The sequence below is a fragment of the Podarcis raffonei genome, chromosome 2, assembly GCF_027172205.1.
Source record: "Podarcis raffonei isolate rPodRaf1 chromosome 2, rPodRaf1.pri, whole genome shotgun sequence".
Lineage (NCBI taxonomy): Eukaryota > Metazoa > Chordata > Lepidosauria > Squamata > Lacertidae > Podarcis > Podarcis raffonei.
In genome coordinates, this window is record NC_070603.1 from 127,079,769 (window position 1) to 127,101,220 (window position 21,452).

Below are 21,452 nucleotides of genomic sequence, written 5' to 3' on the forward strand. Positions count from 1 at the left end.
AAAGATAGTGGCTCCTTGTCGATGGCATTTATCAGGGTCATCTCGGAGGGAAGGCATTTTATCCAACCAGTTCATTAAATCGGAGGTGAGGAAAGGCTGGTGGGTGAAAACCATGCGAGGCAGGTCTCCTGCTCTTGCCGGGGGTATGGGTAGTGCTCTGAGGGGGAGCACAGCCTCTACTTCTCCATTGAATAAGTTATTTCTGTGGCAAGTTGGCCGAGAGATCGGTTCTTCAACTTCCTCCTCTGAAGGAGCCCCCACAGGCAAAGCATTGGGGTCGGGATTAGCTTATCCCCCCCTCCCTCCTGGCACGTTCTGGAGAAGGTTATTCTGAGCTGGGGTTTGTAGGTTTTGGGAGAGATTGGGGGCAGGATTCCCCGGGCTGTCTACAGCTCCTGCCCCAACTCTGGCTCCGGCTCCTGGTCCAGCTGGCAGGGGTCCCATTGGTTCAGGGTAGTAAAAGCAAACCTAGACAGCATCTTAAGGAGCAGAGACATCACCTTGCCATCAAAGGTCCGTATAGTAAAAGCTATGGTTTCCCAGTAGTGATATATGGAAGTGAAAGCTGGACCATAAAGAAGGCTGATTGCCGAAAAATTGATGCTTTTGAATTCTGGTGCTGGAGGAGACTCTGGAGAGTCCCATGGACTGCAAGGAGATCAAACCTCTCCATTCTGAAGGAAATCAGCCCTGAGTGCTCACTGGAAGGACAGATCGTGAAGCTGAGGCTCCAAGACTTTGGCCACCTCATGAGAAGAGAAGACTCCCTGGAAAAGACCCTGATGTTGGGAAAGATGGAGGGCACAAGGAGAAGGGGATGACAGAGGACGAGATGGTTGGACAGTGTTCTCGAAGCTACCAGCATGGGTTTGGCCAAAATGCGGGAGGCAGTGGAAGACAGAAGTGCCTGGTGTGCTCTGGTCCAGGGGGTCACGAAGAGTAGGACACGACTAAACAAAGTAAAAGGAAATGAGTGACCTATCTAACTGTTCCTCTTGCATCCTGATTTCATTATAAGGAGGGGGTCTGGCGGTTCCCAGTACAGCCATCTGCCGAGCGATCTGTGCTTGCTTACATTTAAAGAGTTTGCGGGCCTCCACAAAGGCATTTAGGTAGTAAAGCTGTTGGGGTTTTTCATCAGCTGAGTAGGATCTAAGTGCTTGCATCTTCGTAACGTTAAAAGAGCCTTGAGGTGGTCATTGAGACCCTGCCTCTAGGTGATGGGTAAAAGCCACCCATGAAAAGTTACAAAGGTCTCTCAATTTGGACTTGGAAAGACCCTTTTGCCCCTTTAAACTTTTCCAGTTGGAGATGACAAACTGGAGAGGCGTATCAGAATCCTCTCCAGGGCAAAGAGACTTCATGGAAGCCTTGTTGCCAGGAGGAGTCCAGCTACGGTACTTGGAGGGTTGCGCTCCCGTTTCCCTTTTATACCGAGGCGGGGTTGCTCAATAACAAGCTATACAAGGAGATAGACAAACAGATACAAGAGAGGGACAAGGGGGGGGGGGAGAAAAAGAATGTCTTAACAGTATTCAGTCTAACACTCAGGTGCCCCTCACAGTCCTTTCTGGGCAAACTCCGACAGATTGGACCGGAGAAATCTGAAGGCAATCCCTGCCTACAACTAAAGCCCCAGGCAACTGGCCTGCAAACCAGGGGTCTCCTGACCCAGAAACCATGGATCCGGAATTCACTCAGTGCTGCTCACAAAACTATTCCCTGGGGCTCTTTCTCTTTCCTCCTGCTCTTCCCTCGCCTGCTCAACACAACCTTCTGCCTCTCCCACTGACTCCTTTCCAACGACTCCCACCTTGTGACCCACACATTCCCCTCCGTCTCTTTTTCTGGGTCTTCAATGCCAAGGCGCTGCAGAAGCTTCTTTGGAGTAGATGCATCTGGTTCCCAATAAATCACGCAGAGGCAAAGTTCATTGGCCAAAGAAGAACTTTCGACTAAAGGTTTTTCAGCTGTCTTACTGAAAAAAACTTCAGGACACTTTGCAGACATAGTATTTTCCAGTATTTTCCAGTTTCTGCCCTCAAGACTTTAGCCATGACATTTTGTCTCACTGCCAGGAAAGCATCTCTAGCTCCCTAGTTTCTGTGGAAACACGTTTTGGGATGCGGTTCTTTGCAGGCCCATTTGTATTTCTTTCCACTTAGAGACTTCATCCTTTTCTTGTGGGTAACCTCCAGTCTAGGAACCTTTTAAAAAATTTCTCCTATATATGCATAACTGGATTTTAAAAATAAATAAATCTGAAAGTGATTTATAATGAGCCTGAAACACTATAATTATTGGTAGAAACATCTCTTTAAAACTTTAAAAAAATGAATCGGAAACAAATTTTAAAACATAAAATTTTCTTACCGTGAAGTTGAGTGTACAGATGTGGGGGGAGGCGGATATTCCGAAGCAGAGCGCATATTTTTCAAGGGATCCTTATTAAACTTGGGAATCGCATCCCTACAGCTCCCATAAACACCACGGAGAAGGTGGCCGGAGCCAGAAAGGCGAAAGCCTTGGCCTCGAACGCAGGACTCGGAGACGCTTCCCCCCATGGAGACCTGGGACCCCTTCTCCTTCGGAAGGGACTCTGAGGAGGAAGTCAGGGCGGATCAGTCCCTGGACCATGGAGGCGATTCCAAGACTCACCTGGAAAGTGCCATTTCATGTTCCTTTCCCCACTTGCCTGGAGCCTGAGCTCCATTTGGGGTTCCTCCTTCCGCACCCCAAGGTTCCTCCAAGGCCTTGGGGAAGGAAACTGAGGCAGGCTCTGCTTGCTCCCCAGGGCCCTGCAGGGGATTTAGGGGGGGCTGTGTCTTCCACTGGCCATGGCACCCCCAGGAAGCCTTGGAAGAAGGGCAGGAGACCCTCAGCAGAGAACAGCCAAGTCCGGTTCTTCTCCGCAATGGCTTCCACTGGAGAGCCAGTGTGGTGTAGTGGTTAAGAGCGGTGGACTCGTAATCTGGGGAACCGGGTTCGCTTCCCCGCTCCTCCACATGCAGCTGCTGGGTGACCTTGGGCCAGTCACACTTCTCTGAAGTCTCTCAGCCCCACTCACCTCACAGAGTGTTTGTTGTGGGGGAGGAAGGGAAAGGGGAATGTGAGCCGCTCTGAGACTCCATTGGCTAGTGAGGCAGCCCTGTTTAGGGAAGCTTTTGATGTTTAATAGGTTATTGTATTTTGGTGTTCTGTTGGAAGCCGCCCAGAGTGGCTGGGGTATAAATAAATTGTTGTTGTTGTTGTTGTTCTAAAGCGGGAGGACTCCCCTGCTCGGCGCCTGAGGGCCCCAGTCCTGCCCCTCACCCCCTGGCCTAGGACAGGGCCTGATGGCCAGGTGCTGCTGCCGCTGGTCAGAGGGCTCCGTTCTGTTTTGGTTTTGTTTTTTGTTTAAGTTGCTGTTATTTTTTACCTATGTCATTTTAAACTGTGATATTAATGCTGTATTCTTAGTTTTAGATTTTGATTTATGTGGAAATTGTTTCCCATTTGGTTGTGTATGTTTTTATGTGGTTTCTTTATTGTTTATTGTTTATTTCTTTATTGTTTATTCTTTATTGTTTATTTCTTTATTGTTTATTGTTTATAACCTGGTACCTCAGGCTAAGTACTTAATTCATTCCAGAGGTCTGTACTTAACCTGAAACTGTTCTTAACCTGAAGCACCACTTTAGTTAATGGGGCCTCCTGCTGCTGCCGGAGCATGATTTCTGTTCTCATCCTGAAGCAAAGTTCTTAATCTGAAGCACTATTTCTTGTTATGCTGTGAGCCGCCTTGAGCGTTGTTTTTTTAACTGTGGAAAGGCGGCATACAAATAAAAAATGATGATGACGATGATGATATCAAATCCAAAGTCATCTTCCAATTCTGAGGGCTTCGTCTCTTTCTTGCCTGTACTGGACTGGGAGGACCCCAGTTCAGCCAGTTCCCCAGAGTCCCCCCACTGGGCTCCAGTGGCCCCCTGAGACCCACAAGGATCCAGAGTGGGAGCGACTTCTCCTGTTGAACTACCACCTGAGGGGGAGGAACAGACGTCTTGGCCCGTTTGGGTGTCAAGTGAGGGCCGTCCAGAAAGGGCTCCTGGGACCCCAAAGGGCCAGAAGGGGATTCTCCAGCCTGGTCTTTCCCCTATTCCTGCAGGTGGAGCCCTTCTCCTGGTGCTGACTCTTGGGGTGACCAAGGATGCTGGTCTGGGGGTCAAACTCGCCTGAGGGAACCCTCTACCTCTGAGGGCACAAAACACTTATTATTACTATTACTACTACTACTGTTATTCTTCTCCTCCTTGGGCCTTTCCCTCCTGGCCCCCTTCGCAGACCCCGGCGGATCCCCCAAGGCCGCTTGCCTGGCGTCTCCCAAGGGAGAGGCCTCCTCCGTGGGGCAACATGGCGAGGAGAGAGGCTGCCCAGCGGAGGCCAAGCCATCATGGCAGGAAGGCGGCTGAGGACCAAAGGTGCCGCCCTCCTTCATCCGGGAGGAGAGATCCTGAGAGCGTGGGACCCCCGAGGCCCACAGGGGAGCCGTGGCGTCTCTGGGAAAAACAAAATGGCGTTCCCGCCTTTTTCTGAAAAGGGCGGGAAACCCCTTCTCCTGGCCCTGCCGCCTCCATGCGCTCCTCCTGGGCCTGCCTGGCCATGGGGGGGGGAGTGGAGGTTATCCAGCTGCCCCAAATAATGAGGGGGGCAGAGGAAGAGGAAGGATGAAGGAGAAGCTTGGAGGGGGAGCAGCCATGAGGGAAACTCCCTCGGGAAACCGGGAAGGAGAGGAGGAGGCCCCGGGGAATCTGAAAGGGGATTGGCCAGCTGCCCAATGGAGAGGCTTCTGATTTGAACCAGCTGCGTCCGTAACAGGGACAAGCCAAGCTCAGCGCCACCTCCAACCCCCTCCCCACTTTAAAACCACTATTTTGAAAAGAAATACCTATCAAATATGAAGAAATCAGCACTTCCACCTGCTCAGCACCTGCTTTTCCCCTTGGTTTTCAGGGAGGGCTTTTCTTAGCCCCTCATTCCCCCCCCCAATTCAAAATAAGGGGCAGGCCAGCTGGAGGCCCTTCCCCCCAACACCCTTAGCATTATTTAACAGCATCCCAGTTATATGTATTCCCCTTTCCCCAAAAGTTGCTCCGGGAAGTTCTCCTCGGCCTTTGAGCCCCGTTGAGCCTGGAGTGTCCTGGGGAACCTTCTGCCACTGGAGAGTCAGACTCAGGTGCCTTCTAGGCAGCCCATTCAGAAGACACCCCCACAAGGGAAGGCTCCCCTTGAGGTAGTTTTCAACTTTTTGTGGTGTTACTATATTGGTTTTTCTTTTGCTGTAAACCACTGCGGTATATTTTTCAGATGCCACTTCTATCAGTGTTAACAATCCATCTCTTGAGGCAGTTTGGGCTGAGAGACAGGGACTGACTGGCCCCACGTCCCCCCTGAGCTTCTCTCTCTCATTCCCAGGTCCCGCTCTGCAGAACAGAGCCCATAATCCCAGGATATCCTAAATGAATAAATGCACAGGACAGTCTACTCTGCAGATTGAACTGTTCCAAGGATATACAGGTGAAACTCGAAAAATTAGAATACCGTGGGAAAGTTCATTTATTTCAGTAATTCAACTTCAAAGGTGAAACTAATATATGAGATCGACTCATGACATGCAAAGCGAGATCTGCTTCTACTTCTCAGAGGACCAATCTTGCTTGATTTGCAATCCTTGTTTTGCTGATTTCCTTGAATATTCTAATTTTCTGAGATTGTTAATTGGGGTTTTTCATCAGCTGTAGGCCACAATCATCGCAATGATAACAAATCAGGGCTTGACATATCTTGCTTTGCAAGTCATGAGTCTATCTCATATATTAGTTTCACCTTTCAAGTTGAATTAGTGAAAGAAAGGAACTTTTCCATGATATTCTAATTTTTCGAGTTTCACCTGCATGTTTCCAACATCCAAAATGGAAAGCAAGGGCAGGGCAGGGCAGCGTTGGGATCGGGACAGAGCGGCCCATCCGGCCTGCGAGATCCCGGCTCAGGGCAATGTTGGCAAGAGGGGAGCTTCCTGCCCTGCCGCAGGGGGGGTCAGACTTGGGGGTCCCACCCCACTCTACAAAGGGATCTTTCCAAGGGGAAACCGTCTTTCAGCTCATCCTCACTGGTTCGCGTGAACAAAAACTTCTGCCAAGTTTCCTTTGCTAATGCAATTTATTTCCTTCACGGGTGATTCCTGCGTGATATGCCTTATTTTTGCAGAGAGGTACAGAAGGACCCCCCCCCCTCTCAGCCTCCGCCAGCATCTTCGGGACGGGGGGTGGCAGCCAGTTCACGTGGAGCATGAAGAGATACCTCGGGCTCTGCCGGCAAGGAGAGGGTGGACTACATGGCCTCTGGGTGGACCCTTCCAGCTCCCCCATTCTTTGGGGGGCAGGAAGAAGATGAGGTTGAGCAGGCTTCCTCGATGGGGTCGCAAATAATTATTCCTGGAGGGTGGGGCTGCAGCTGAGCTCTCCCTCCGCCACTCGCCAGACCTCGTTGCGCCTGTTGAAAATCTCCATGGGGCTGCAGGGGAGGGAGGCAGAAAGAGGGGTAGGTGAGCTCCAGGAAGAGGGGGTCCGGACCCCTTCCCTTGTGCAACGAGGAGACCCAGCCCCCCCTCATCCCAGTAGGAAGTCAGGGGGTTCTCCTCACAAGGACCCTGCCAGAGAGGCAGTGCTGGGCGTCAGCGGTACCACCCTCCGAGCCCAATGGCCCCCGGAGAGTTTGAACCCTGGTCTCCTGGGAGACCGCTCTAACCACTAGGTCATCCTAGCCCTTCGGTCCTGTTTGCTCTCTGCTACCCGCAGCCAGCGGCCATTCAGAGGCAGCCCCCCTGTGGTGAAGGTCCTGTGTGAGTTCCTGGAGGCAGTTGGAGGATGGATGGCGGCTAACAGATTGAGGCTGAATCCTGACAAGATAGAAGTACTGTTTTGGGGGGAAAGGGGGCAGGCGGGTGTGGGGGACTCCCTGGTCCTGAATGGGATAACTGTGCCCCTGAAGGACCAGGTGCGCAGCCTGGGAGTCATTTTGGACTCACAGCTGTCCATGGAAGCGCAGGTCAATTCTGTGTCCAGGGCAGCTGTCTACCAGCTCCATCTGGTACACAGGATGGGACCCTCCCTGCCTGCAGACTGTCTTGCCAGAGTGGTGCATGCTCTAGTTATCTCCCGCTTGGACTACTGCAACATGCTCTACGTGGGGCTACCTTTGAAGGTGACCCAGAAACTGCAATTAATCCAGAATGTGGCAGCTAGACTGGGGACTGGGAGTGGCCACCGAGACCATATAACACCGGTCCCGAAAGACCTACATTGGCTCCCAGTACGTTTCCGAGCACAATTCAGAGTGTTGGTGCTGACCTTTAAAGCCCTCAGCCTGGACACTGAGATCCAGCGCCGAGGGCCTTCTGGCGGTTCCCTCATTGCGAGAAGTGAGGCTACAGGGAACCAGACAGAGGGCCTTCTCGGTAGTGGCGCCTGCCCTGTGGAACACCCTCCCATCAGAGGTCAAGGAAATAAGCAGCTATCCTATCTTTAAAAGACATCTGAAGGCAGCCATGTTTAGGGAAGTGTTTAATATTTAATGCTGTATTGTGTTTAACACTCAATTGGGAGCCGCCCAGAATGGCTGGGGAAACTCAGCCAGATGGGCGGGGTATAAATAATAAATTATTATTATTATTATTGGACCTGATGCTGGAGTGAGACCCCTCTCTCCTCCCGGCAGGCGCCCGCTATCTTGAGGCTGCGAGTTCCGCAGGTCAGCCCCCCCGCAGCCCCTCCCCTCTCACCTGTTGTAGCCAGCGGTGTAGTGCTGGCCAGCCTGCAGGAGGTGCCCGTGGGCGCTCAGTTGCCCGTCCAGGTAGCGCAGCTGCGCCAAGCGGTTGGTGTCCGTAATCCAGCCGCCGAAGACGCGCGCAAAGACGCGCAGCTCCGGGAAGCGCTCAATGAAGACCTGGCGCCGAGGAGGGAGGAGGAAAAGCGCAGCTCAGTCTGGGGCGGGGGGTGGGGGGTCTCCCCTAGGCAGAATAAGGGGAGCGGGGCGACCCCTTGGCCCACCTCTTACCGTCTCCTCGGTGGGGGCAGGCGGGTCCCCCCGAAAGGCCTCCGGCAGCATGAAGTAGATTTCAAACTCGCGGCTCTCCGGGTCGTCCCGGACTCGGGTCAGCACCGGGCCGGTCATGGGGATGTGGACCCCTTTTTGGAGGGGGGAAGGGGGGAGAGTCACAGAGAGAGGGGTTGCCCCGAACAAGCACGCGCCCCCTCCCTCCACCACAAGGCGTCCCCTTTCCTGCCTGTGCTGCTTTGGGGGGGGGGTTCCACATCTGCCCCCTTGAACCCCCCCCCCCAATTGCGCAGGCGTTTCATTCATTGCATGGGACACTCCCTCGTCTGTCATCGGGGGAAAGAGGCTGCAAAAGCAGGAAAGTCTACTTGGCCTGGGGGGGGGGCAAGCAGCCGGGGGGGGCTCTCCTGGCTCGGAAGCCCCCCCCCACTCCAACGGCTCCTGCTTTTGAGCTGGATGGATTGGGGGGGGAGGTGTCTTGAAGGAGCCATTTCTTCGCCTCTTGTCCATCCCAGCCTCTCCTTGGGATCCAGGAGCCTGGATGGAGGCCCTATATTGGGGGAGGGGGAGAGCCCTTTGGCTCCTCCGCGACCCCCCAGCCCCATTGGCAGAGCTCAGCCTCCGGCGCCCCAAGAGCCTCCCCTCTATCTGGGAGCCCCCCAGGCAGTCCCGCAGCCCGGCCCTCTGCACACGCCCCGAGGCTCCCTTACCGGCCGCGTTCTTCCCTTGGATGTAGCGGAAGAGCCGCCAGAAGCCGTGGATCAGGGCCGGGAGGTAAGCCGAGCCGTCGCTGACGCGGGTGCCCACCCAGACGGAGGGCGGGTAGCGCCGAGCCTGGCAAGGGGGCAGGGGGAGATGGGGGTCAAGATGCAGCCGGGGGTCCGTCCCCCCGACTGAGCAAGGGGCGGGGGCGGGGGGGGTCGCTCACCTCGTAGCCGGAGCCGTTGCAGACGAGCGTGTAGGAGAAGCACTCGCGGCCCTTCTTGCAGGGAGACACTTCCCTGGAAAGGGGGGCGACAAGACGTGGCTGGGTGGCCATCTGCCGGGGATGCTGGAGCGGAGATCCCTGCGCTGAAGGGGGGGTGGGCTAGATGACCCCTGGGACCCCCTCCCAACTCTGCCATTCTCTGACCCGAGGAGGCGGGACTGGAATCCATGTCCTCGGCATAGTTTCTCCAGGGAGACGACTCTTTAGAACAGGGGCCAGCAAACTTATTGAGCAGGGGGCCGGTCCACTGTCCCCCCCCCCTTGTGACGGGCCAGACAATATTTTGAAGGGGGGAAATGAACGAATTCCTGTGCCTCACAAGTAACCCAGAGATGCATTTTAATAAAAGGACGTTCTACTCATGTCAAAACAAGCCGATTCCTGGACCACCTGTGGGCCGGATTGAGGTGGCGACTGGGCTGGATCCGGCCCCCGGGCCTTAGTTTGCCCACCATGCTTTAGAAAGCTGGTCTCATGAAGCGGGGAGGGGGCTACGCTTAGCTGCGCTTCCTGCCTTGCAGGGGCTGGACTAGATGATCCAGGGGAGTCCCTTCAAGGATTCTGGGGGGCAATACGCGAATCCCCCCCCATCCCGCTTACCTCTCTTCACAGGCGCCAAACCCCACCAGGAGGAGCAGCAGCAGCAGCAGAGGAGCAGCTTTGGTGTGCAGCATTGCTGGGATGGGGGCTAGAGAGGGAGAGACCCCCCCAGTGGGTTAGGAGACCCAGCGAGGGAGGCGCAGACCCAGAACCCCTTCCTCCCTGAGCAGAGCCCCCCCCCGCCTTCCCTGCCCCCCTGAACCCCGACAGACCTTCCCTCAGTCTGTGGGGTTTCCAGGCGGTGAAGATTCAGGCGGGCTCCTCTCTCTCCTGTCGAAGATGCTCCCATCACATCCACCCCGAATTTAAGGCATTTGGTGGTCCCGCCCCGGGGAGGGGGCCGGTTATGAAACTCCCCTCCTCCCCCCCCCCGGATCCCCTGGCGCAATCCCAGGAATGCAGCCTTGTGTAACGGGAGAGTTTTGTAAGCTGGAAAAACAACAACATGCTGAGGCCTGGCCTGCGCTGGGTTGGCAGAGGTTGGGATGCTTTGGCCCAGCCGAGCCCCTATCCAGGATCACCTAAATTCGGGTGTCTGTGCTCCGGTGATCTCTAGGTTGGATTACTGCAATGTGTTACATATGGGGCTGCTTCTGGAGACAGTTTGGAAACTTCAGCGGGCGCAGAATTGGGCAGGTTGCATCTCACACTGGTCCAGCTGCACTGGTTGATTCTGGTCCAACTGCACTGGCTGCCCATTAGTTTCCAGTCCCAATTCAAAATTTGAAAGCCTTAAAGGGCTCAGGACTGCAACACCTCAAGGACCACCTCCCCCCATATAGGGCTGCCAGATTTCAAAATCTGGACAGTTGTGGAGCTATTTTTGCCAAAGGAGTCGATCTCTCTCTCTCTCTCTCTCTCTCTCTCTCTCTCTCTTTTGCAGAATCCCCCCCCCTTCCAAAATGAAGTCTCTGTTTAAGGAAATCCACCCAAATCGACGTGGGTTGCCATAAATCTGGATCTTCCCGGACATTTAAGCCATTTCCACCCAGACACTTTTCCCGATGATCGAATCCCAGCTCTGTCCAGGAAATTCCAGACATACGGCCAGCAGACCCCCATATGAAGTGACCCGGACGCCGTGACCATCCTCTTGTCCATGAGAGGTCCAGAGGACAGCAACTGGAGAGCAGGGCCCTCTCTGCATTGGCCCCCCACTTCTGAGATGCTCCCACAGGGAGGTCCGCCTGGCGCCTTTGTTGTGCCCCCATTCCTCTTCAACCAGGCCTCTGAATGATTAACAGTTTATATCCTGTCCAATGTCTTTGTTGGAGGGGCAGCTATTGTTTTGTTTATTCTTGTTTTTATTATGTGTTTTGTGTTTTCATCTTGTATCTTTAGGCTCTGAACCGCCCTGAGAGGTACGGATGAAGGGTGGTATACAAACATAATAAATAAGCAAAACAAGTCAAGAATCTCTATGCAAAACAAGTCAAGAATCTCTCTTTAGCTGAGAGTCCTGCCTTCATAGAATGGCAGAATTGGGGGGGGGGGCTCTACGGGGGTCATCTAGTCCAACCTGTTGTGATGCAGGAATCTTTTGCCAAACGTTTGGCTCAAGCCCACAACCCCGAGATTAAGAATCTCTACCTCTACCAAGTGAACAGCAGGTTGGGCTAGAGGACCTTTGGGGGTCCCCCTTCCAGCTGTACAATTCTAGGGTTCTCTGAACATCAGCCTCTTGGTGGAGGCTCCCAAATGGCAGTAGGTTTTGGGGGGCTGGGAAGTTGGTGTAGAAATATACAAACCGTGGTCAGGGCCACAAAAGAGATCAATAAATATTTATAGAGAAGGTTCAGTTTCTTTGTTTTTTCTTAAAAAAAAGAGAGAGACTCAAACAAAGTTAAGTTACAAAAATCTCAAAGGTGAATGGAGGCAGATAGAACAAGATGCGGAACTGGGGGGGGGGAGCAGATAAACAGCATTAACTCTGGGAAGGGCAATGCAGGGGGAAGTGTTCCGCACCCCACGTTCTCCCTAGAGGGGGGCAGAAAGAGGCCTCCCCACCCCACAATTATGACAAAGGTCCTGGTCTTCCCCCTTCCCCTGGGGGGACAATTTGAATTTCACAGACACACACACACAAAGACATGTTGTTGGTGGCGCTCAGCTCAGAGTTGCCACCTTTCCTGACCGCTGGCTGCTCCTCTGCTGGGTTTCTGGAGGTGGGGGGTGTGTCCTTGCTCAGCTGGGGACGTGAGCCCCCTCCCCCAAAGCGCCTGCTCTCCTGAGCCACGGACACCCCCTGCTCTTGACACAAGGGGGGCGGGGAGAGGAAGGGTGCTGACTGCTACATGACTCCCCAACTGAGACATGGAAGGTGAGGGGGGTATTTAGTGTTCAGTCCCACACGGGGTCCCTTCCAACACTACAACTCTATGGTTCCCTCCTTACAAGGGGACATGGGAGACATCAACTGACAACAGAGAAGGGGGGCTGTTTACAAGGAGCAGCAGGGGGTCCTGAACCTTCCTGGGGGAGACGGCGGCTGCAGAGGACCCGCTCTGGACGAGGTGGGGGGTCAGTCCAGTGGTGCTGTCCTGCCCAGCCCCTAAAACTCAGTCTGATGTGGAGGACTTGCGCCCAAGCTTGTCTGGGTGGGGGTCCCCAGCGCAGGCCGGCTTGGGCTGCCCCCCTGCTCCCCCTCACATCTTACTGCTCCCCGCAAAGCCCAGTTCGCTGCGGGGGGACCTCCCGTTGCCCCACTCGGCCTCGGCCCCCATCCGGGAGGGCGACGCCGCCTCCTTCTTGGCAGCTGCCGGGCCGCCCCCCGCGGGGCCGCTGGCCCCCCCTCCGAGGCGGTGCCTCCTCTCACAGTGGCCCTTGTGGCGCATGAAGCTGTCTCGCCACATGAACTTCTTGGCGCAGACGTCGCACTCGTAGGGCTTGAGGCCCGTGTGGGTCTTCATGTGCTCGGTCAGGTGGTGCTTCATCTTGAACTTCTTGTTGCAGACGGGGCAGTCGAAGGGGCGCAGGTTGAGGTGCATGTTGACGTGCCGATCGCGCATGCTCTTGTGCGAGAAGGCCTTGCCGCAGTGGCACATGAAGATCTTGTTGCCGTCGCCTGAGCCGGCCGCCAGCTGCACCGCGCCATGCTCCACCGGCGCCTGCGGCGGGAAGACCACGATCTGGTTGCCCTGCATGTCCATGGGCAGGAGGGCGCCGCGCGGCGCAAAGGGGGCGGCCTCCTCCAGGCCCTCGTAGGCCGAGGGGAAGTCCTCCGAGGACTCGCAGAAGTTCACCTGCTCCTCCAGCTTGCTCCCCGAGCCGCCCCCGCCGGGCTCCGTCAGGGTGCGGACGTCGCTGATGCTGAGCGCCGCCTCGGGTGCCGGCCCGGCCACCTCCACGGGGTCCTCGTCCTCCTCGCAGGTCAGCACCAGGTCCTCCTGGGAGCGCTCCTTCTTGACGAAGACCCACTGCTTCTGGGGCATGATGCTGGGCCGCACGTAGGCCGGGCGCCGGCCCTCGCTGCTGTCGCTGACGTCGTCGTCCGTCTCCAGGACGAACTTGCTGCCGCCGGCGAAGGGGTCCGGGCAGCGTGGGGGCCCCTTCTCGGCCTGGAAGATGACCTCCTCGTCGTGGTCATCGCGCTCTCCCGCCAGCGCCCCCCGCAGCGGGTGGAACTTGCCGTGTTCGGGGCCCTCGCCCGAGTCACGGGGGCTGAAGTAGTTGCTGCTGCTGGGCGACTGGTTGTCGCTGGTGCGGCTGGAGTGGGCGCGGAAGGAGGAGGAGGAGGAGGAAGAGGAAGGCCCCAGGAAGGCCCCCCGGCGCTCCTTCAGCAGCTCGGTGCACTTGTCCACGATGTGCCACATCTGCAGGACGCTGCCCACCGTCAGGTAGTTGACGATCTCGTCCGAGGCCATGCTCAGCTTGCCCGTGTAGGCCGAGCCCAGCACCGTCTCGAAGGCGACGGGGTCCATGACGCTGGGCAGCACGATGGACGTCATGTTCTTCAGGAGCACCTGGTCGTGGAAGTAGGGCGAGGAGGCGGCCAGCACGGCCCGGTGGGCCCGGAAGATGCGGCCCTGCACGTGGATGGCGATGTCGCACAGCTTGCCCTCCACCCGCTGCTGGTTGAGGTTCTCCAGCAGGGCACTGGTGACCTCGGGGAAGTCGACGTGGACCACGGGGAGGCCGGAAGAGGCCTCCATGGCGCTGGGGAGCAGGAAAAAGGAGACGGGAAGGGAACTTGGGTTAGAAGGCTCCGAAAAGGAAGGCAGCTCAACCGATGGCTGGAGGAGGAACCAAGAGAGCCCCCCTAATGTTTAAGGCCTCAAAAGCAGGTGGGGGGGAATACTCTGTTGAAGAAATGCAAATTAATGGAAAAGGAGGGCTGGTGGCCTCCACAGTTGGTGGCAGTGTTAGAAATTTGCCAGCTGCGTCTTGCGACTGGCACGGGTTCCACCGCCCCCCATGGAGATCTCTGGGTGCCACGTTGGCAACGGACTTCTCCCTCTGACTGCCCCCTCCAGCTTTCTGAAGCAGCCAGCGGAAGAGCTTATTTTGTTGCATTTATGAAAGCATATTATCCAGTTACTCCCTACAACGACCCTGTGAGGTAGGCAAAGAGGCTGCGACCAACTCCAAGGTCCTGCAGGGAGTTTGAGTGGGGATCTGAACCCGGATCTCCTGAGTCCGACACTCTCAGCACCCCCCCCCCCAGTTTCCTAGAAATCTTCTGCTATGGGGCAGCTCTATGAATTAAGTAGGTAAAATAAATACGAGGAAAGCAAAATGTCACCCAGAGAAGGATCTGAAATATTTTCCTGTGAGACGGATGTCAACAGGCAGAGAGTTCCAAAGGGAGGTTGATGCCCCTCTAAAAGATTGAGTATTATGTGGGGTGAGGCGATCACAGAATCGTAGCGTTGGAAGGGACCCCCAAGCGCCATCCAATCCAACCCCCTGCAAATCAGGATCTCGTAGGTAAACTGGTCCCAAATGGCTCAGATCTCCGAGCAGCAAAGGCGTCCTAGGCCTCACTCCCGTCAGCAAGTGCACTGCAGCATCCTCTCCAAATGCAGCTTCCGGATCTGGTGTGAGGGAAGCCCCACAGAAAGAGCCTGGCACGAATGGAGCACATTTACTCAGAAGTAAGGCCCCCTCCCCCGGTGCTTGTTTCCACTTGCACGTGCAATTGTGATATAACATTATTTTATTGCACAGATTGTGATATAACATTATTTTATTGCACGGATTGGTATATAACATTATTTTATGTAAGTGCAGCGGAACCAGAGCTGCTTGACTTTTATAACTCCCTGGGCCAGTGGGAGGCTGCTCAGACTCTTGGCACGAGAGCCGGTGATTCATTTCGCTGGCAAGAGAGAAGCCCTCGGCTCTGAGGCCACCCGAAGCTCTTCATTTTTCCCAGCCGCTACACCTATTCTATTCAGATAAAACCACTGAAGGGGGTGGGAATTTTGAACCCGCTTCTCAAAATATTCGTGACAGGCCTGTGGAACTCCCTGCCTATTGACATTGCTGGGGTCTTTCTGTGGCCTCCTTAAAACACAGTTCTTTAAGCAAGCCTGGGGTTATATACTGAGTTGAATAGGATCCAAAATGCAGCAGTCTGATTGGTCCTAGAACAATGCAGCAGTCTGATTGGTCCACAGGAGCCAACCAATCCTGCTCCAGGGGGAAGTGAATCCACGACCTGATTGTAAATAATGTACAGTGGTGCCTCGCAAGACGAAATTAATTCGTTCCGCAAGTTTTTTCTTCTTGCGAGTTTTTCGTCTTGCGAAGCACGGTTTCCCATAGGAATGCATTGAAAATCAATCAATGCGTTCCTATGGAAACCGCCTTCAGACCAGGTCCGGGGACAGTCTGTCCCACGACCTCTTCTGAAGGCTGGGGGGGGGGACAAGGGCTTTTCTTCCCACCGCCAGGCTTCAGAAGGCTGTTCTGAAGGCTGGCGGTGGGAAGAAAAGCCCTTCTCCCCACCTCCCGCCCCGCAAGCTCCGGGGACAGGAGGGCTTTGCTGCCGACCACCAGCATTTTAAAAGCCCCCAGGACAGCGGAGGTCTTCTGAAGGCCGGCGGTGGGCGAAAGTCTTTGCTCCCCCCCCACCTGCCTTCAAAAGCTGTCCGGGATAGCGGAGAAACACGCTGCGCTTCTCCGCTATCCCGGGAAGGCAGGCGGGGGGGAGCAAAGACTTTTGCCCCCCGCTGGCCTTCAGAAGAGGTCCAGGACCTCTTCTGAAGGCCGGCGGTGGGCGAAAGTCTTTGCTCCCGACGGCCAGCATTTTAAAAGCGGTCCGGGATAGCGGGAAAGCGCAGCGTGCTTCCCTGCTATCCCAGACCGCTTTTAAAATGCTGGCGGTGGGGAGCAAAGCCTTTCGGCCCCCGCCGGCCTTCCTGGACCTCTTCTGAAGGCTGGAGGGGGGCGAAAGGCTTTGCTCCCCACCGCCAGCATTTAAAAGAGGTCCCCAGAGATTTCCCTATGGGCTTTCTTCTTGCGAAGCAAGCCCATAGGGAAATTCGTCTTGCGGAACAACTCAAAAACGGAAAACTCTTTCGTCTTGCGAGTTTTTCGTTTTGCGAGACGTTCGTCTTGCGAGGCACCACTGTATATAAAGCAGATATTTTGCGGGAACTTTCATTCCTCACTACTATGAGCTGAATAAAGAGCGTGAAATCCACTCTCGACTCCGAGTATATTTCACCCATCCACACGACTTTCATTTCTTCTTAGCGGCTGTCCATTTCAAATACCTGTCTTTAACCCAGCAATTCCAGTATCTAGTTTTAGATGTCGGGGCACATATGCTTCAGCTGCGATTCCTGCATTGCAGAGCACTGGACCACACGACCCCTTGGGGTCTCTTCCAACCTTACAATACAGTTCTAGATTTTTCTAAGCCGCTTATAACGGGGTGCTGCTGCTGCTGCTGCTTTTTAAACAAGCAATTGGGATGTACCTTTCATTAAATTAACCAAAAAAGGGGTCTGAGTCCCGGGTAACACGACTGCCAACCCACTCCCGTGGGGTCAGGTCATTGTTCTGATCCTTTTACAGAGTTTTCTGTCTACTGCGGTATATTATGAATTGTGACTTGCTGTTCTTTTTATTGATTATATTTTGGTGATAATTTTATTGTGCATTATTACATTCTAATGGGTTACTGATTCTTAGTTTATTTGCTATAGGTAAAGTTATGTTTTTAGAAGGACCTTTTTTTGCACTGGATCCGATTGTCGTAAGGCTCGTGACCTTTGCTGTATGTTTTGCCGTTTCTCCCGCTCGCAACCCGCCTTGTGCATAAGAATATGGAACGGCAGCGTACAAATTAAAAAGGAAATGGAATGAAAACGGTTCTGCTGAGACGGGGCGTTGCGAACAGAGAACCAGAGGATCGCAGGCTTCGAAGGGGTGCTGAGCCGATGCTTCTGGGGGGGCAGGAGGGGGGCAGTCGAGATGCCGCCCAAATCTCAGTGTTGGAGGGCAGGAGAGGGAGGGGGCTGACCACCTTTGGGGGCAAAAGCCTTTGGGTTTGGTCTCCGTTCCTTGTCCCAGGCCTCTCACCCACCAGAAATGACCGGTAGCAGATCTGCTGAGTCCTGAATGCCAGATCAGTCCACAATGAAACCTTGTTCATTCACGATCCGATTGTGGGTGAGCAGGCTGCTCTGGCTTGGGGGGGTCACCTGCGTGGGCCTGGCCTTACCCAACTGTGCCCACCTGTGTTTCTGGCGCCAGGGGGCTGAAATGAGGGTGTTGCCCACCCCTCCTTGACCAGCGAGCCTCTTGAGCTTGCGATGGGCTTGGAGGGCCTGGCCTGATGCTGCACCAGAGACAGAGGGGGGGTTCTGCTGCTCCACCGCCCCCCTGGCAGCACCCCTGATCTGGCTGGCCAAGGCAGTCCCTGAGGGATTGTTGGGGACCCCAGAACGATAATCCTGGGTGACTTCGGTAACCAAGCGGAGGGGCCCTCGAGGCCTCATGGGTCTCTCAGGTGGTCCAACACACCAGGAAAGGCACTCTCTGAATGGGATATTTCCCCCAAATGCCACAAGGGATGGATGAAGATGAGGGGAGGGCAATGCACCCCCTTGTCATGGGCGCTGGCATCCGATACCACTGACCGTGGTCTCCAATGGGGCGTGGGAATTGGGGGGACGGCTCTGTCATGCACCGAGTCCAGAGAGCAGCATGGCGGCTGCGCCCTGGGAACTAGATCATCTCCAGTCTATTTAACATCTACATGAAGCTGCTGGCAGCAGGCATGAGGCCCCGATCAGGTGGAGCGCTCTGTCCCAAGAGACCAGGGCCCTGCGGGACTTGACCGCTTTCCTCAGGGCTGCAAGACGGAGCTGTTCCACCTGGCCTTTGGCCACAGTCTGACCCCCTCTCTCCTTCGGTAATCCTCACAGAACTCTAGCCCAATGGTTGCCATGAATTTGATTTTGAATTGATTTTAGAATGAATTTTAACTAATTGATTGTGATTTTAGGTAAACCTTGTTACTTTTATTGTTGTTAACCGCTCTGAGCCCGGCTTCAGCTGGGGAGGGCGGGATAGAAATAAAATTTTATTATTATTATTATTATCATCATAGAAGGGACCCCAGGGGTCATCTAGTCCAGCCCCCTGCAATGCAGGAATCACAGCGAAAGCATCCATGACAGATGGACATTGAACCTCTGTTTATAAACCTCCAAGGAAGGGGAGCCCACCATCTCTGGTGGGAGTCTGTTCCCCTGCCAAACAGCTCTTACTGTCTGAAAGGTTTTCAGCTGTGCTTAGTCACAATCTTCTTTCTTGTAACTTGAAGCCACTGGTTCGAGTCCTACCCTCCGGAGCTGGAGAAAACAAAGCAGCTCCATCTTCCGTGTGACAGCCCTTGAGATCATATCTCTCTGTCTCCTCTTCTCCTGGCTAAACATTCCCAGCTCCTTCAACCATTCCTCATAAGGCTTGGTCTCCAGGCCCTTGGTCGCCCTCCTCTGCTCACGCTCCAGCTTCTCCACATCCTTCTTAAACTGTGGTGCCCAGAATCAGACCCAGTATTCCAGGTGTGGTCTGACCAAGGCCGAAGAGAGAGAGACGATGACTTCCCTTGATCTGGACACTGGACTTCTGCTCTTGCGGCCTAGAAGTTTCAGGAGGTGCCGCCTGTACGCTGATGACGCTCAGCTCTGTTTCTCCATAACATCTGAGTGGGGAGAGGCCACTGCTTGGACGTAGTGGCGAAATGGATGAGGAAAAGAAGCTGAGCTTGAATCCTGGCAAGGACTGGATCCTGTGGGCAAGGAGCTCCCAGAAATGGCTCAGCTGCCTGGCTGGGCTGAGGGAGCAGGTTCACAGCTTGGGTATTTCTGGAGCCCCTGTGACCAGGAGGGCCTCTGCGCAATTGCAAGCGGTTCAGTGGTGGCGACCATTCCAGGACCAGGAAGGCCTGGCCACAGCTGCTCATGCACTGGCTCCTTCAGGGCTCTCCGTGGGGCTTCCCTTGCAGTTAGTGGCGGATGCTGCAGCACGAATGCTGACAGGAGGGAGGCCTGGCCAGGACGGCACACTTGTGCTCAGAGGTTTGCCCTGCTCACCAACGTGCTGCTGGGCAGAGTTCAAAACGTTACTATTAACATAGAAAGCCCTGAACAGCTTGGGACCAGTTTCCCTGAGAGCCTGCCTGACCCACATGCCCCCCTCCAAGTGACCTGTTTGTCCAGCGGAACTGGCACCTCTGCAGGTGCTGCAGAAGACCCATTTCCTGCATTTGTAAGAGCACAATCCTTTAACTCCCGGGCTGCAGCGTTGATCCCCGTACGGACGGCTGCATATTCCTGCCTCGCAGGGGGTGGGGCTGGATGACCCCCGGAGTCCCTTCCAACTTTTGGTGCGGCAGCAACTGCACTTTGGAACTCCCTGCCTCTTGAGATCCAGCAGGTGCCTGCCAACAGCATTCTCGCTCAGCCGAGCCTCATCGGACTGTGAGGAAGCCGAGGAGATCCTCCCCCGTCTTGGGATCTGAACTTTGGCACCTTTCAAAGCAGGCCCCCCGCCCCCCCCCTGATTCCGTAGCAGGAGCCTCCCCACCCCCTGCCCCGTTCGGGAGAGAGGGCAGCCCCCCAAAGCAGCGGGCGCTGGATCGGGCGGGCAGGTGGACTGCGCCTGCAGCTGGAGCCCCCCCGCCCGCCGCCGCCGCTGCTTTGTCTGGCCCCCGCGCTCTGCCCGCCCCTCCTCCGCCTGGCCCCTCCGCTCACCCTCCGCGCTCGCTCGCTCGCTCGCTCGCCCGCCCGCAGCCGCGGCCTCTTCCTCCGGCTCGGCTCGCCGGCGCAGCGCCCGCCTCCCTCCCTCCCGCGTCGCCTTTAAGGCGCGCGCATTGGACGCCCGACGCAAAGCGCGCTCGCGGCGGCCGAGGGGAGGCGGGGCGGCGCATGCGCGCTCCGGCGGCGGAGGAAGCCAGGCGCAGGGCGGGACTCGCCGGTGAAGCCCCTCGAAAACCCGGCGCCGGAGCCCAGACGGGATTGGGGCCCCATGGAGCCATCTGGGTCCGCTGCCCTGCAGCTGGAACGGAAAAGGCAGGAGATGATCGATAGAAAGGGCAGAGGAATTTTGTGGGGGTATCAATAACGAGTTCATACATGACACAGTCAAAATAAATAGATTTTCTTAAAAAATCCTGGTATCTGAAGAAGTGTGCATGCACACAAAAACTTATACCCAGAACAAACTTTGTTGGTCTCTGGGTTTCCCCAGATGAGGTGATCAGGCACTCCCATTTCTTTAAAAACTATGGCAAGTTCTTAAAGAGATGGGAGCGCCTGATCACCTCATCTGTCTCCTGAGAAATCTCTATGTGGGACAAGAAGCTACAGTTAGAACTGGATATGGAACGAGTGATTGGTTCAAAATTGGGAAAGGAGTACGACAAGGCTGTATATTGTCTCCCTGGTTATTTAACTTATATGCAGAATTCATCATACAAAAGGCTGGACCGGATGAATCCCAAGCCGGAATTAAGATCGCCGGAAGAAATATCAACAACCTCAGATATGCAGATGACACAACCTTGATGGCAGAAAGTGAGGAGGAATTAAATAACCTTTTAATGAGGGTGAAAGAGGAGAGTGCAAAATATGGTCTGAAGCTCAACATCAAAAAAACGAAGATCATGGCCACTGGGCCCATCACCTCCTGGCAAATAGAAGGGGAAGAAATGGAGGCAGTGAGAGATTTTAATTTCTTGGGCTCCATGATCACTGCAGATGGTGACAGCAGCCACAAAATTAAGAGACGCCTGCTTCTTGGGAGAAAAGCAATGACAAACCTAGACAGCATCTTAAAAAGCAGAGACATCACCTTGCCAACAAAGGCCCGTATACTTCAAGCTATGGTTTTCCCAGTAGTGATGTATGGAAGTGAGAGCTGGACCATCAAGAAGGCTGATTGCCGAAGAATTGATATATATATATATATATGGGGCATGTGTGCGTGTGTGTGTATGTAGAGAGAAAAAAAAAAGTTTTCTAATTTAGGCCACCCATCTGACATAGAGTTGTCCTAGCCACTCTGGGCTGCTCCCAAAAAAATATAAAAACACAAAAAAACCCTCAATGGAAAGCACAGAAACAGGGAATAAACCTCCCCGCCAGATGTGCTCTCCCCAAACCATCCCTTTAACAGAACTTACACTCACAGCAGTCTACAGAAAAATATTTGCCTATTTTTTATTCCCGCTTTTTTTTCTTTTCAAAATGAGCTCCCAAACGGACAGAACATCAATACGCCCACCCCCCTGCCACCCCCCATGGCACCCCGA

At 54.7% G+C, this 21,452-nt stretch overlaps 3 protein-coding genes across 5 annotated transcripts in view; 1 reads left to right on the forward strand and 2 right to left on the reverse strand.

The window, feature by feature from the left end:
* The window catches only part of LOC128409560 (zinc finger protein 253-like), a 173,186-nt gene that overhangs the window by 60,514 nt on the left and 91,220 nt on the right, over positions 1-21,452 (forward strand). The window lies entirely within an intron of this gene.
* Positions 6,300-10,223, reverse strand: LOC128409561 (heme-binding protein 2-like). The gene is made up of 7 exons (XM_053380151.1): positions 9,895-10,223; positions 9,683-9,770; positions 9,023-9,095; positions 8,805-8,928; positions 8,095-8,225; positions 7,820-7,983; positions 6,300-6,552 (listed from the first exon to the last, which is right to left on the reverse strand). The coding sequence occupies exons 2-7, from the start codon at positions 9,754-9,756 to the stop codon at positions 6,468-6,470; spliced, it is 651 nt and encodes a 216-aa protein (XP_053236126.1). The 5' UTR covers positions 9,757-9,770; positions 9,895-10,223; the 3' UTR covers positions 6,300-6,467.
* ZBTB22 (zinc finger and BTB domain containing 22) lies at positions 12,119-19,975 on the reverse strand. Of its 3 annotated transcripts, XM_053380128.1 has the most exons (3): positions 19,894-19,936; positions 18,406-18,709; positions 12,119-13,837 (listed from the first exon to the last, which is right to left on the reverse strand). In XM_053380128.1, the coding sequence occupies exon 3, from the start codon at positions 13,831-13,833 to the stop codon at positions 12,328-12,330; it is 1,506 nt and encodes a 501-aa protein (XP_053236103.1). In that variant the 5' UTR covers positions 13,834-13,837; positions 18,406-18,709; positions 19,894-19,936; the 3' UTR covers positions 12,119-12,327. The 3 variants fall into 3 exon arrangements, with proteins under 3 accessions (XP_053236103.1, XP_053236104.1, XP_053236102.1); XM_053380129.1 differs by lacking the exon at positions 18,406-18,709 and having other exon boundaries at positions 19,894-19,975; XM_053380127.1 differs by lacking the exon at positions 19,894-19,936 and having other exon boundaries at positions 18,406-18,913.

Excerpts from the sequence above, each read along its gene's own strand:
- LOC128409561 (XM_053380151.1), bottom strand. The coding sequence starts at position 9,756 with ATGCTGCACACCAAAGCTGCTCCTCTGCTGCTGCTGCTGCTCCTCCTG. Across the intron at positions 8,929-9,022 it reads GCAACGGCTCCGGCTACGAG|GCTCGGCGCTACCCGCCCTC; the intron begins GTGAGCGACCCC and ends CCCCCTTGCCAG. Across the intron at positions 7,984-8,094 it reads CTGCCCCCACCGAGGAGACG|GTCTTCATTGAGCGCTTCCC; the intron begins GTAAGAGGTGGG and ends CCTCGGCGCCAG.
- ZBTB22 (XM_053380129.1), bottom strand. The coding sequence starts at position 13,833 with ATGGAGGCCTCTTCCGGCCTCCCCGTGGTCCACGTCGACTTCCCCGAG.